Source organism: Gekko japonicus, unplaced genomic scaffold (genome assembly GCF_001447785.1).
Source record: "Gekko japonicus isolate JY-2015 unplaced genomic scaffold, Gekko_japonicus_V1.1 scaffold14, whole genome shotgun sequence".
Classification (NCBI taxonomy): domain Eukaryota; kingdom Metazoa; phylum Chordata; class Lepidosauria; order Squamata; family Gekkonidae; genus Gekko; species Gekko japonicus.
The window spans coordinates 2,325,989-2,340,578 of record NW_015176452.1 but is presented as its reverse complement, the minus strand read 5'-3'; the positions used below and the strand labels follow the sequence as shown (position 1 = coordinate 2,340,578).

Here is a 14,590-nt window from a genome sequence, read left to right as displayed (position 1 = left end):
TCTCCCTGCAACTTCCTGTTGGGTGCCGATGCTGAGTTAGCAACCCTATTAGGAACACATGGGCTCTCACTTGGGGGCATGAAAAGAAATGTATAACTGTATCCACTTTCCTTTCTGTACCACCTAAACACACTTCCCAAAGCTCTGTGTTTCAGGGCTGTATAAACAGCCTCTCTTTATACCAGCCGCTTCCCTCTTCAAGGGAAGACTCTTCCTTTGAGTTCTACAGAACCAGGAGGATACCATTCCAAATGTTATAAGCAAAGACAGGAAAACAAACATGAGTTGAAAAAGAACAAGTAATATCCTACTGACCTGTTGCATTTACCTCCTCTGGCTTAGGGTGCATAAGACGGAAGGGCAGTTCTATGCCTACATCACTGTTCAGATATGAAAGAAAGAAGTCCATCATACTTGCGTACCAAAAAACCTCCGCTGCCTCCTACTGTGTCCTACTATAGCCATTACACTAAACACTGAGTCTAGAAACAAGTTATTGTATGTCACCCAGTATGTGAAATTTCAAGAAGTCCAAACTCTCCTTCCCACACAGAAATGAGCCAAGAAAACTTCAATGAGACAATACAAGAAGGTCCAGTCCTTGAAACAATGCTTTGAAATGTCAGGGGGCGCAGGGGGCATCTCTTGGAATATGCACATTCACGTATGTCACAAGAGATGTGCCCTGGCACATTTATATTGTTATATGCACAACTTTTTTTTTTATGGCAGCCACTGCCAGGAAAAACAGCAGCAACTCAGAGAAGAAAAGGAGGTGGCTGGGGAGTGGAATGTGTAAGCAGTAGGATGAAGGCAGGCCCTTTAAAAGTACAGCAAACTGTCCAGACTCCACAAAAACACTTTCAGGTGCATTCCTTCCAGAAACATCAGTGCAAAGATGGTCTGAAAAAACATAAGGGAAAGTTGGGAGGAAATCAGCAGAACACTGACTCGGTGTGTAACATTGGGGGAGGGGGAATGATGTAGTTAAGAAGCCAAGCTGCACAAAAAAACTCCGTATGGAAATGACCTCACTTAGCTGGTGAAGATGGATGGCTGCTTTCAAACATTTCTGAAAAATATCTTGTAGCTACTGGTTATCCTTTTTTCTTTTTCTTTGTAGTTAGGTTAATGGACAGAATAGTTGGCTTATATTTTCCTCAACAGACAATAATTATTAGGAGATTGCCCTTGGGGAACTGGGGAAGCACAGTAGTGAAAAAGAGGAAGGATCATACATTTACCTGGAAGTAAAATCTCCTAGCAAGCTGGGAAATAAGCAAACACAAAATACAATACTTACAATATTTCCCAACAGATGTACTCAAGCCACTTGGCCATACTTCATACCTTCTTCCTAGAAAATACAGCTCAGGGAAGATAATTTTTAATCCTTGCTGTAGTATTTGCACTCTATCCCATTACAATTAATGATCCAATTAAGCAGCTATTCTACTTACTTTGAGAACACTCAAAAAATATCAAAGTGGAATGTTCTTACCTGCTAAATATGGGATAATTATTTATGATTGGCCATAACATGTTTGAGGACCTAATGAGAATGCTGCATATCCTTCTTTGCCCTCATTCATCCTGGTCTGACAAACAAAAGTAAGACCTTTAGTTGCTGTAGATTTTCTGGGTTGTGTGGCCGTGGTCTTGGCATTGTAGAACCTGACATTTTGCCAGTAGCTGTGACTGGCATCCTCAGAGGTATAACACAAAAAGATGGAGTACTCTCTATGTCAAGGTGAGAAGAAAAATGGTAGGCAGGTAATTTATATCTACCCCAGAAGGTGGGGTAGGGCTGAGTCATTATCTTGTAGGGGTTCCCCAGGCTATGAACATGCTAATGGAGGAGCTTTCCTGAAGAGGTTCTTTTGTATATGGATTGTTCCCTGAGGAGGTTTCCTGTTTCCTGAATTTCAGTTCAACACATGACAGCTACTGGCGAAATGTCAGGTTCTACAATGCCAAGACCACGGCCAAACAACCCAGAAAATCTACAGCAACTAATGAACTCCGGCCGTGAAAGCCTTCGACAACATATTAAAAGTAAGACCACTTGTGATAGGTTAACTAAGATACTGTCAAGCTTACCCTGAGACAATGAGTTTCACCTTGATCTTGTAAGCAACCAAGATCCCCAAAACTGTCTTGTCTATCCCATCTTTAATGCTATTGGAGAAAAAAAAGTAGAATAATGATTTATTACAATTAAACATTGCTTTTAGGGGGAAAGACAAGCACAAACTTGGGATTTTTTTCCTACCAGAGCTTAAAACAGCCCAAGAAGGCCATTTTCAGTTAGGGAAACAGCACATGGAGAGGTTAATTGTATTTTAAACCTGTGGTGATCCAATTTGGCTCAGGACTGTGGCATCAGGGAAGGGGCTCCTCGTGCTATTTTCCTGAAAGGCCACGGGGAGGAGTTATTTGCCCCATTTTTGAACTGCACGTGCACAGAATACTTCATATGCAGTTCCCAAGTTATGGAAATAACTCCTCCCCCAGGGCCATTTCAGCTCAGGAAAATGGCACAGGGGGAAGGTAGAAATCCCTCCCCCATGCCATGGTCCAGAGCCAAATCGGGCCCCCACTGCTGTGTCGCTGTGGAAAACACAAGTTGGGAACCTGGACCCAACTCATTAAACGTGCATTATGTAATTTGGCCTTTAGTGTGAGCCCAATTGAAGAAGAAGAAGAAGAAGAAGAAGAGAAGAGATTGGATTTATACCCCGCCCTTCACTACCCAAAGGTGTCTCAGAGCGGCTTACAAACTCCTTTCCCTTCCCCTCCCCACAACAGACACCCTGTGAGGTGGGTGGGGCTGAGAGAACTCTTGACAGAAAATGCCCTTTTTCAAGAACAGCTCCTTATCAGAGCTACGGCTTGCCCAAGGCCATCCAGCCAGGTGCAAGTGGAGGAGTGGGGAATCAAAACCGGTTCTCCCAGATTAGAGTCCGCGCACTTAACCACTACACCAAACTGGCTCTTGAACATAAACATGACTCTTTTGTTTGACATGAGAGATGTTCTCTTGACAATGCTTCCTCTTTGATTACAGCTGATGCCATTTCTGATTGGACTCACATGGTACTGGATGCCAAGTTAGTGTCTTCATCCTTTAGCTTCCCATCCAGCGCTATGCCCCGTTTCTCTCGGTTGTTTGCCAGCAAGGGCAGAATTGTTATTGTCTTAATGAAGGTGCAGTTTGGCTGTATCTTAACCCTGGAGTGCCAATGGCATGGAGAGACAGAAGGCAATTTTAGTTCCAACCCGATAGGATGAAGTTTGACTATCTACTTTCCTACTAACTTCAACAGCATCTATATGAAGAGAATTATACTAGTTTTTGTTAAGTGATGCAAATCGTTCAGAGGGCATCTTTATCATAAACTGTTTACCAAGACAGAGATCAGTCCTGTTCCTAGAAACATACCAGACTGGAATCAGGAAACAACACAATGTATATATTCCCAGGAACAAATAAAGCAACATAACAGGAGAAAACTAATAGTGCAGGGGAGGACCACACATGGCATACTCACTCAGCTTCTTCCAGAGCTACTGTTTTGGTGTAAAAGTCACTGGAGTACAATACCACATTAGCAACTTGCACCACTGAAGGGGGAATGGGAAAAGAATTTCAGTTCAACAGAAAGAAAAGTGGGAAACTGCACGCAAACAAGGAAAGCCTAATGGGTTGGCACCAATATTCCCTCTAAGTTGTGGACTCTTGTGAGCAAAAATTCTACTTTGTGAGCTACTGGCATTAAGGTTGTGAGCAAGAGATTTGGCTGCTGGATAAACTAGTTTGCTCTGGAGCCATCCTTCCTGAGCCAAGACAAAAATGTGTGAGCCAGAGGCTCAAAAACTGTGAGCTAACTCACACTAACTCAGCTTAGAGGGAACACTGGTTGGCACCACTTCCCGGTATCATCCTGAATATGCAGAATCATGTTGTACATGCATCACATCTCTTTGGCCCTCTCCTCCTCTTCTGTCATTGGCCTCATGTATAAAATCTGTAAAATGTTTATCTTATCAGCCAGTAGCAGGACAGAAGCCGAACGTAAAGAATATGATGGCATGGCAAGGGTTGAATGGCTTGGGGGTAACCCAGTGTTTGCAATGTCAGTCCTGCTATTGATAGTGCCTTCGCACATTGGCAAAGCAAATCTAATGCTACGAACAAGAAAACAAGAGGGCTGCACCAGTCACCCAGATGAAAGAAGGCAAAGCAAAATGTCAGTGGCGCAGTGGGAAAGAGAAAAGTATTATTTGCTACATGCAAAATGTGTAGGGGCTTTTAAAAGCAGTTTCTATTTCCCAATCACAGCTTTGGGAACAACACCCAGTTTATAACCAAAAACCATACTGTACCTGAGACACTGATCTTCTTAACCACTTTATCTGTGTTGTTGATCACAGTCACAGTGACAGGAATTGGCTCACCATGATAAAACACCTGGAATAATTGGGCTGGCTTAGCAGGAGGGCTCAGCAGGTCAGTGCAACAAAACTTTATTCCAAATAATTTGCCTGGACAGGTTTGGCAGATGGGGCCCTGGGCCTCATCCACACCGTGAAAACCAGTGGAAGCATTTACCAGTGAGTTCAAATGTCTCCCAGCATGAACCACTGTTACAAACAATCAGACAGAATGTAGCTACATAGAACATCTCCAAGCAACGTTCAGTTTAATTCAAGGGAAAAAAACACCTCACCTCTTTGCTGAGACATGCTTTCAAGTGCAATGGCTTCTTGGAGAGGAAAAACTGCCAGGTGGTATCTGCTTGAGGCTGAGGGCCTGGTGCTTCAGGGGCATGCTGCACTTTACGGACCAGTAAGCGCACAGAGTTCCTGAGGAGCAGAAAACACCATGGGCCTAAGTGCAATCAGACTGAGATGGTGGCAGCCATGGGTAGCGATGGAAGCTGAGGGAATGGGAGTGGGGTTCTTAAATAGGTATGGGGCTCTTAAATAGAGAGTGGGGCTCTTAGATAGCAAGAGACATAGAAACCAGGGGGCAGTGATGTGAAAACACAATGCTAACAGTCATCAGGTACTGGTAGTGCAATACAAAGTGAGCATCAGTTCCTTTCACATACAAGCTTTCACAAAGACTGGAGGTCAGCAGTTCTGGTAGTGGGAGGTGCCTACTTTCAAAGTTTGATCTACAATCCAGTTAAGCAGAAGTTCCCAGTCATATTCAGGGAATTCAGGACATTTACAGTGCAATTCAAGCACAGTCACAACTTTTTTCAGCCCAGTGACTTCAGTGAACTTAAGATGTAACCATGCTTAGGACTGTGCAATGCTAGAGACTTCTCTTGAATGAACATAGTTTTATCCTTCCATTACTTTCCTGTTTTGCTTAGTAAAAAGTTGTATGACACTCAGGCTTGTGAGCTGGATCTAGACGAGACATTGCTGTGGACTCAAGTGAGTCTCCCTTATGAGCACAATTTTCTCACCTCTCCTGAGAGCCTGAAATTCCCCACAAGATGCTGTTTCTAGGGATTATCTTTCCTCCAAGAATAGAATTATTAGTGCATTTTGGGCTGCCATGGGAGGCGGGAAAATCATGCTCCACGGGCATAAGTCCTTAAACCCATGGAAATGTTTAGTCTGGACCCAGGTCTCTATGTGTAAAAAGAGATCAATCCAACAAAAGGCAACATATCTTATATAATTCTAAAAAAAATTCCACTTTTCTGTTCACACGCTCAAAAAGATAAACATAAAATATTATTTTGGACACCCAATGGTAAAAATGCATAGAAATTTAAAATAAAATGTTCAGTAAATGTCTTTTTTATTTAATAATTTCTAATATTTCCATATACTTCATTTACTATCCATCAAACAAAATATTACCTCTTAAGAATTCTTCCTTCCACATTGTCTGTAGAGAAAGCTTTGACCTCAAAATCCACCCCACAGCACTGTGGAAAAAGATTGGGGTAGGGAGCGGGTTAAACATCTGAGTGCAGTTGCCTTACCTGAATCTGCCAGCTTGCACACAAAAGCTCATACCTTGAATAAAACTTTGTTGGTCTTAAAGGTGCCACTGGACTCAAACTTTTTTCTGCTATATTCAGAGAGTCCTTCAATTCATACAAGTGTTTGAGATCATTTCTAAAACTCCCTGTATCTCCCCACCCCAAGATTTTGGGCTCCTCAAGCAGGAATCCTATAAGGGGGTCCTCTTACTGGAAGGGACAATGGGGTGTTTACTGTTATAGTACTAAACCCTCTGCATGTCATACAATGCCATTGGGGCCCACTCACCTCCCACTTTACAGGCTTTCCAACCTCCAGATGAGGCCTGGAGAGCCACCAGAATTACAACTTATCTCCAGATGACAGAGGTCCCTTCCTCTGGAGAAAATGGCTGCTTTGTAGCATGGACATATCTCTGCTGAGCTCCCTCCCCTTCCCAGGCCATTCTCCACCCCTAAATCTACAGAAATTCCCCAACTTGAAGTCGGCAACCCTAGTAGCAGGTGTCTGGTAAGATCCAAAGCAGGGTAAGTTGCTCTGCTCCAGCTTTTTCAAGAGCCCACTGCAAAGTTTCTGAGGGTAAGGGAGCAAAAATCCCACCCTCCTTTGTTGAAGGCAGCATTAGATTCATACTGATGCTACCTCCACTCCATGCAGATGGCTCATCATGCGGACTGAAAATGGTGGCAGAGCACTCAAAGGCCCCAGCTTGCTGAGCTCTAATACCAGCCATACTATCTTCTAAACCTGATGTATGTTTCTAAAATAGCATGTAATAATACTAACATTTTTTAACCTTAGGTCTAATATGGGGGGCGAGGAGTCTGCTAAAATTTTCCTCTGATTCCAATCTTTTGTCTCACTTGCTCTGTGTTTCTTGTTCCATGGGACAAGGTCGATGCCAGATTAAGACAAAAATGAACATGATTTTGGGAAATCTGCCACTGGATCTTCCCAGCATTTGTAAAAGACTTAAAAATTGCAGTGCAGGGCCTTGATTTCAGTCAGGGCTGCAGTGCTTAATCACTCCCCTCCATGTGGCTTCAATACTAAATGAAACTGAGCATTTTCCTCACCCTTCAAAAGAAAAAAAGACAGGCACACTCTCTCTCTGTGTGTCATTTCCCACCCTTTTCCATATCTAATAAGAGCACAGTGGATCAATTGCGTTTAGCAAAGAAAGTTGGGAAGGTTACACAGTCTTCACCTCTCTGGTCCTAACATTTATTTGCTTTGAAAACTGGTCTCCTGCAAACAAAGTCCAAAAAGGGCCTTAAGTAATATCTTTAAGAGTGAGAAAATATTTCCTCTCTGCATTCGTTTGTGGGAAATACATTCTTCTTAAACTAGCAGGTCCTATTCCCTGAATTTCGCCATTTTATTGCTTTCCTAATATTATTTAAATGTAAGAGATTGTATATACCTTCCCGACATCATGGGGAGCTGGTTGCAGGGAGACCGAACATGGCAGGTAGTCTGGAAACTGCATAGCAAGGAAAAGAAGAAACTTGACACATAGAATGATATTTGCAAAGTTGGCAGTTGATGCAGTTTAGTGCTCAAGAAAGGTACTACATAACCAGCAGACCTAGAAAATGCAAGCCTGCCTCACATCGCACTCCAGAGTGCTCATTCAAAGGACTTTTCCAGATCCTTGCATTGCAACACATTTCTGTAACTATAGTGCAGCCACATTTAGAATGCTGTATACAGCTCTGTTGGCCTTGTCTCAAAAAGACTTCATAGAGCTGGAAAAGGTGAAGAAAAAGGCAGTCCTAATAATCAAGATGTTGGAACAAGGAAAGCCTAAAGGACTGGGGGCTTTTCAGTGCATGGCAAATGACTAAGGGGAGCATAACAAAGGTTTATAAAATTATGCATGGGATGGAGAAAATAAGTAGAGAGGCTTTAAAAATATATTAAAAATCCAGGCTGGATCCAGATTCTCTGCTGACTGAACACCCTTCTGACAGGAACACAACTTTCCCCCCTCCTGCAGCTACCCATTGATCTCCCTGAAATACTGCTCCCGGAGGACAGGGAACCCTCACAGATGGCATGATGAGGGAAGTGGGGAGTCTGCATCAAGAAAATGGGATTGGCAGAAGTTACACCTCCACTTTTGTTATTGGAAAATTCAATCTGGATCCAACCCTCCATGTTCAGAGGCAATATATTTCTGATAACCAGTGACTGACAGGGTGGGAGGCAATAAAACCATGGGGTGGATCTGTGCCCTGCTTGTAGGCCTTCTAGAGCATTTGGTAGAGCACTGTGGGAAGCATAATGCAGGACTAGAAGGACCACTGATGATCTAATCCAGCAGAGCCTCTCTTGTGTTTCCTCAGGTGACCATATTTTAAAAGCTGGGCTCTGGAATTAACTGCCACCAGAGATGTAGTAACTTGAAGTGCTGCTACTTGAAAAACATTAGATGTAAGAGACACCTAGACAGAAAAGTCAAGATTAATATATTGTCAATCCATTTTCTTATCAACCTTTCAAGCCCAATACAGAATGTAAAAAAAACACACCCCACCTTTCAGAGTACTTACAGTTAAGACAAAGGGATATGCATTCTCCCCCAGCTTATTCAGTAGACATGTCTGCAAGTCGGAAAGTGGTCTTTGTTTTTCTAGTGTTGGGTACACCTGTGTCCTAGAGAAATACAGGTCCCTCCGGAAAGTGAGGCCCATAACATCAATATCTTCTTGCCCATATCGAAAAGCGCAAGTTAGTGTCACATACACTGGGGAGAAAACACACAGAATGTTACAGATTTCATGCAGATGTACTATAAATATTGCCCTCTCATCCAGAGGGTGCACTTAGAGGTATAAGAGTGGCCATTTGCAAGCTGTACTAAGAGTAAATTTTGTAAAAAGTAACAAAAACTGGGTCCCACATGCTCACCCTAGACAGTGAAAAGCACCTGGGCTGTGGATAGCAACACTTCTCTTGGGGACAACAAAATGTTAGGCAATTTGAAGCATATAAACATCTGGATCCAATTTAAAAGAATCAAATCCCAACAGTGATGCCTCAGATAGTTACTGCCCTATATCAAGCTTTCCCATTTTAGGGGAGGAAACTGAAAGGATAGCCTTTCAGCAGTTTCTCACACACTTACCGGATTCATAGATTTGTTAGGAGTCTGACTTTTCAGATGGGTTTCATACAGGAATTGCATAGGTGGCCTCATGCAACGATAAATACTGGACAATGCTCCACATTGCTCTTATTAAATCTGCCAACAGCCTTGGATATCATACTGGGGTAAGGAGACTCAGCATGTCTGGACACTGGGAAGTGCTACATTGCTCTAGATGTGCATGTGTCTTTCTCTCCTCTGTCAACTGCAACATGGATGTAGATTGAATCTATCTTTATCTGTTTGCAATATACTTCTTTGGAGTTTATTTACTGCTTGCAATACCATGCTTTCATGACTGCAACTCTGCTATATTAAGTAATACATATCCCCAATATATCATCAAGGGAGAGTTTGTAAGTTTACGAACACTTTGGGTCACCTTGGTGCAGTTCTATTTCACTTCCATCATATGACCTCATTTTGAAGAAAATCAGCAGAAAAGTTCAGTAATAGAACCTTGTTCAGATTGCAGTTTGCAACGTGACACAGATTTTTTCATACATTTTCTGCAACGTATCATCTGGCTTTTCATATTTGTTAGCTTCAACTACCTTAGTTTAGTAGCACTCATAATTTCAATAATAATTTCCTATATATATTTAGCTGCATTGTATTCTGTACTTTTTGCAGGACCATAAGTCCAACTAATACAAGTAGTTCCTTGGATTTCTCCAGTCATTCACTCTTCTGAGGCTTAGTACTCTTCCTCCAGTACCTTGCAAACACCAACTGAGCTACACTAAGCATTTAAAATTATCACCTGGTCATGGTTTGGTAGCTCTACCACATGTCAAGAGAAAAAAATGTAGGAGACCACAGCATGGTAATTTTTCAACTATTTGTGGTATTTCTTGTTACCATTCATCAAAATTGTTGAGCCCTCGGGCAGTGTCACCACAGCTATAAAAACAAGGCATTGCCTTCACTACAGTTTCAGCAATTATTAGTATTCTTATTGTCTATCTTTCCAATTTTAAGTTGGCATAAGTGCCACTGGACTACCATTTTACATGGCATTCTCTTTTAGTAGTAAACTCACCAGATCCTTTGGTAAATGTTTCCACACTTCATCACCTACATTATGTACTAAGTATTAGCAAAGCTTTTTGAATTTTTATGCCCTTGTTCCAGTAACTGATTACATATGTTATATTTGTCTGTCGAAGAAGTCAGTGTGAGGTAATCCAAAATTGTGAATGCTGATATTCGCATGTAGAGAATATTGACCAAACTCTCTCTTCAGCCAAGGATCTGTGGTATCTGTGCTTAGTTGTTGTTTCTAAGTAAAATTGAGAACCATGGCTGAGACTTACCTCTGCCATGGTTTGCCAGACAGGAGATGGGGGGAGGCTGGAAGGAGGTGGCCAGGTCCAAGTGTCCCCTAAGGTGGGGCGGGGCACAGGCTGGGTCGGTGGCCACTTGCCAATCAGGCCGCAGGACATGGTCTGGGGGTGGGGCAGGAGCCCGAAGAGGGGTTCCTTTAAGCATCCCCGCACTGGACTCTGGACTCTTTTGTCCTCGGCGACCTACCCTCCCTCCCTCATATTTTGTGCTAGTTGATAGTTTGTACTAGTTGATGTATAATGTTTTTTACTCTTATTTGTAATGTCACAGCTGGGTGGTTTGGGCACTGGGAAAGGTCCCTTGGGGGGAAGGCATGCCTGGGCATGCACCTCCCCCATTTTTTACCCTTCCATAAGGGGCCCTGGGGCATGGAGCCACTCAGCAGCAGGCCCAGGTGGGGGGCTGCTGGCTGGCTTCCACCCCAGGTGGCAGGGGGACCATGTAGAGGCTGGTGCACGTGTATGTCCTGGTATCTTGCCATTCCATGGTCAACCCCTCAGCAGGCGAGCTGGGGGGTGGGTGCATCGGGCAGCAGGTGGGTTGCCCAATATTAGGACTCGCCCCTATGCTGTGCCACTACTCTTTTATCTGTAGTAAAATAAATAAACTGTGGCCATGTTTCTCCAAGATGGTTTGTGTGTGATTAATTCTTCCAGCGCCTGCCCCCATACCCTCCTTGAACCTGCAGTCCTGTCTAGACTTATTGGCAGGAATTGTGGAGAAGGACTTTTATAACTGGTATATGTAAAGTTTTCACTATGTAAATATTTTGTGTGTGTTTTGTTTCTGTGTTTTAATGTATAGTTTTATATGTATATTGCTGTGATTTAAAATGCAGGGCTGTAGAGTAAGAAAAAGGGGGGGCTGGATGGGTGATTGAAGTATGTTATGATTGGATATTAGCTGTACCCTAGGGGATGGGGTTGATTGTTTTGTTCAGAGAGAGCGGGGAGAGGTGTGTGTGTGTGTGTGTGTGTGTGTGTGTGTGGAAAGAAGAGATGTAGTAAGTGCAGTAGAGTGCTGTGAGAGCAATCTGTGCTCTGCATGGGAGTTATGAGGTGACAAGTGAGGAAAATAAGCCTGTGTGAAAGTTCTAAGCCTAAGAGGCAAGTGAGGAAATTAAACTTTGTACAAGTTATTAGCCTAAGTGGCAGGTGAGAAAAAATAAGCCTTTCTGGCTAGATCTGTCTGAGGAACTTTAGAGAAACAAGAACTGTACACCTATCTGGAACCATTATGCTTATGATACTGTACTGAAACTGCTACATTGTTATGCTGCTAAATAAACTATTTCTGTTTAAAAGATAAAACAATATAAAACTATAGATTCAGGTGAGTGGCCATGTTGGTCTGAAGCAATGTTTCCTCTAAGCTCCACAGTGTTGTGAGCAGAAATTCTACCTTCTGAAGCCAGAACAAACCAATAGAACAAAGTCTGAAGAAGTGTGCATTCACACGAAAGTTTATACGCAGAATTAAACTTTGTTGGTCTTAAAGGTGCCACTGGACTCAACATGAAACCATGTTTATGATAAAACAGTCCTAAGAAGGGATCCCCTTTTTACCCCAGAGCCACTCCCATGAGCTGACTGTTCTATAACTAAGCCATCCTGTTCTTTAGGTCCAACTAAGAATTCTACAGCAAGAGCCTTCGATGGCAGCACAAATAACTAGGGAACATGAAAGAAGGCAAGGAGGCAGCATAACACACGTCACCTCAGAACACTACAAAGAGGTTCCTTTACAGAGGTTACATAAAAAGGGTCTCACAGAAAAGGAATAAGTTGTTAGCATGAGGTTCTGCCTTCCTGAGCAATCAGGTTAATTGTCTCAGGATCTTGTACTGGATTAAGGTTGTCAATTTGCAGGCAGGGCCTGGGGAGTTCCTAGAATTATAACTGATCTCCAGACAACAGAAATCATTTCCTCTGGAGAAATGACTGCTTTGGCGGGTGAACTCTATGGCATTACACCCTGCTGAGCTTTTCCCCCTCCCTAAACCCCACCCTCCCCAGGGAATACCCCCAAATCTCCAGGAATTCCACAACCTGGAGTTCACAACCCTACACCAGATCCATCTTTACACCTTACCTTCAGGTTGTAGCGGAGGCCACATTTAATGAGGTATTTGTTCACTTATGTGTGAACTAAGCATGACAGATCAGGCAAATTACTGTTTTGCCCTAAGGCCAAAGCAAGTTAAGGATTCTATCAACCAACATCAGGGAGAACCCAAAAGATTGTTCAGACTGGGCATTCTGAAGCATTTAACCCTATTTCATTGATTGGGATAATAGATACTAGAAGGATAGAATAGCACTCCAGAAACCAATTTTTGGTTGAGGGCAGGATGAAAATACTTAAAATAATATAAAATGCTTGATCTGATGTTCTTTGAAAGTATGTCTCATGTCCTTATCTTGGGTGGTTGCTAATTTGTACAAACCACGATACATCTCTAACTGTAAGCAGCACATTAATACTTTGAGCAGTAATCTCTAACACAACCAGATAAGCTGTCTGACCTTTTTTCTCCTTGACAATTTCTGGATCCACCAATACCACACCATCTGTAGGGAGAATAAGCAAAGGTGGAAAAAAAGAGAATTACTCTAAGACACAGGATAGTCAGCCTCTATAAACTGAAAAGAAGAAGCCTGCAATCAAGCTCAGCTCACCTACAGATTCCACATCATCAACATGGTCAATGAAATCTCGCTTTCCCAGGTAGATAGTAACCTGTAAGATGTAGAAAATCATGACTGGACAAGGCCACTCCAAACACTCACTGATCTCAGCACAAGGATGTAATGTGATTATAAGCTAGTACTAGAAGGGTCATCTCTGAGCCATTCCAGCCCGCTCAAGTCCCTGACTCAATACTCAAAAGTATAGTAGACCTATACTGCTAACACTGAAATAGAAGGGAGTTTTGGCAGGTACAGCTGAGAAAAGCTGTAGCTCCACAGTCCCGTCCACAAAGGCCCCATATTCTTTTGAATGTAGTGACCCTAAAGAAAACATTTTGCTTTTACAGCAATAATACAGAAGAGAGCTTGTTTACATGTCTGGCAAGCAAGCATCAGCAAATCAAGTTGAGTGGCAAGCAAGCATCAGCAAATCAAGCTCAGTGGCTGGAAAAAAGTTTGCCATCTTCTAGGCAATTACAGATCAGGACCACTTGCTGTGCTACTTACTCCTTTGTCACGAGAGATCTTCTTGTAGATAACATGAGTTTGAGGAGACATGGCGTTCTTCACAGAGATTTGGGAAACAGAGAGCATCGTTGGAGGTTCAGGGCAGCTCATCTCTACAGTTATATGACCTGGTAAGAATGAAGCTTTCCTATATCCAGATAAGACCAGTGTCAGACATAAATAAGCAAAGCCATGGGAGACATAGCTATATTTAAGACAGATTAAAAATTGAATAACCTTGTACAATGCATCAAACACCAACCCATTAAAGTCCCAGATCAAGGGTTACAGTTATAGATCCAAGTCTGAGATCTGGTTAGATTGGGTGAACAGTTCCCTTTGATGCAGGCTGCTTCCAGATTTCCAGGTCCTTCTCTTTCTTGCTCTCTTTGGTAACATTGCTTTCTTCTACCATTTTATTAGTGCTAGGCATTTAAGTGACAGCTGTTTGGAGACTGCCTTGCTACTGAAGACTTTTTCTTTTCATTTGTAGGAAGGTGTCTATTGCAAAGGACAAATGCATGGTCTCAAAATTAATCTTTCCTCTAAAAACGAAAATTCAAGACAACCCACCCTTTCCCAGCCCCCCCTCCCCCGGGAGACATTCAAGACCATTCAAAATGGTTTTGATGGACTGTGTGATGTCTTGCACTGACAGTAAAGGCACCATCCAAAAGGTGCCTCATGACACTCGAGAGGCCGCTATCTCCATACTGTCTTCAATAATCTCATAATTATTGGAATTGGGAATCAGTGTTTCCTAGGAACTGCGGTAGCTATTTGCACTAGTGGTTAATATTAATTGGATAACAGCAATTGTATTGTAACATATTTTGTTGCTGGTTTAGCCGTGTCTGTAGCCCTGTCGCTATAATTCCAGCATCTC

At 42.6% G+C, this 14,590-nt stretch overlaps 1 protein-coding gene across 1 annotated transcript; it reads right to left on the bottom strand.

The window, feature by feature from the left end:
* Positions 1–307: 307 nt before the first annotated feature.
* Positions 308–13,755, bottom strand: SAG (S-antigen; retina and pineal gland (arrestin)). The gene is made up of 13 exons (XM_015426813.1): positions 13,705–13,755; positions 13,186–13,246; positions 13,033–13,077; positions 8,565–8,758; positions 7,433–7,492; positions 5,884–5,951; positions 4,731–4,866; positions 4,387–4,471; positions 3,552–3,624; positions 3,094–3,231; positions 2,101–2,178; positions 1,245–1,268; positions 308–380 (listed from the first exon to the last, which is right to left on the bottom strand). The coding sequence occupies exons 1-13, from the start codon at positions 13,753–13,755 to the stop codon at positions 308–310; spliced, it is 1,086 nt and encodes a 361-aa protein (XP_015282299.1).
* Between the last annotated feature and the right edge of the window lie 835 nt (positions 13,756–14,590).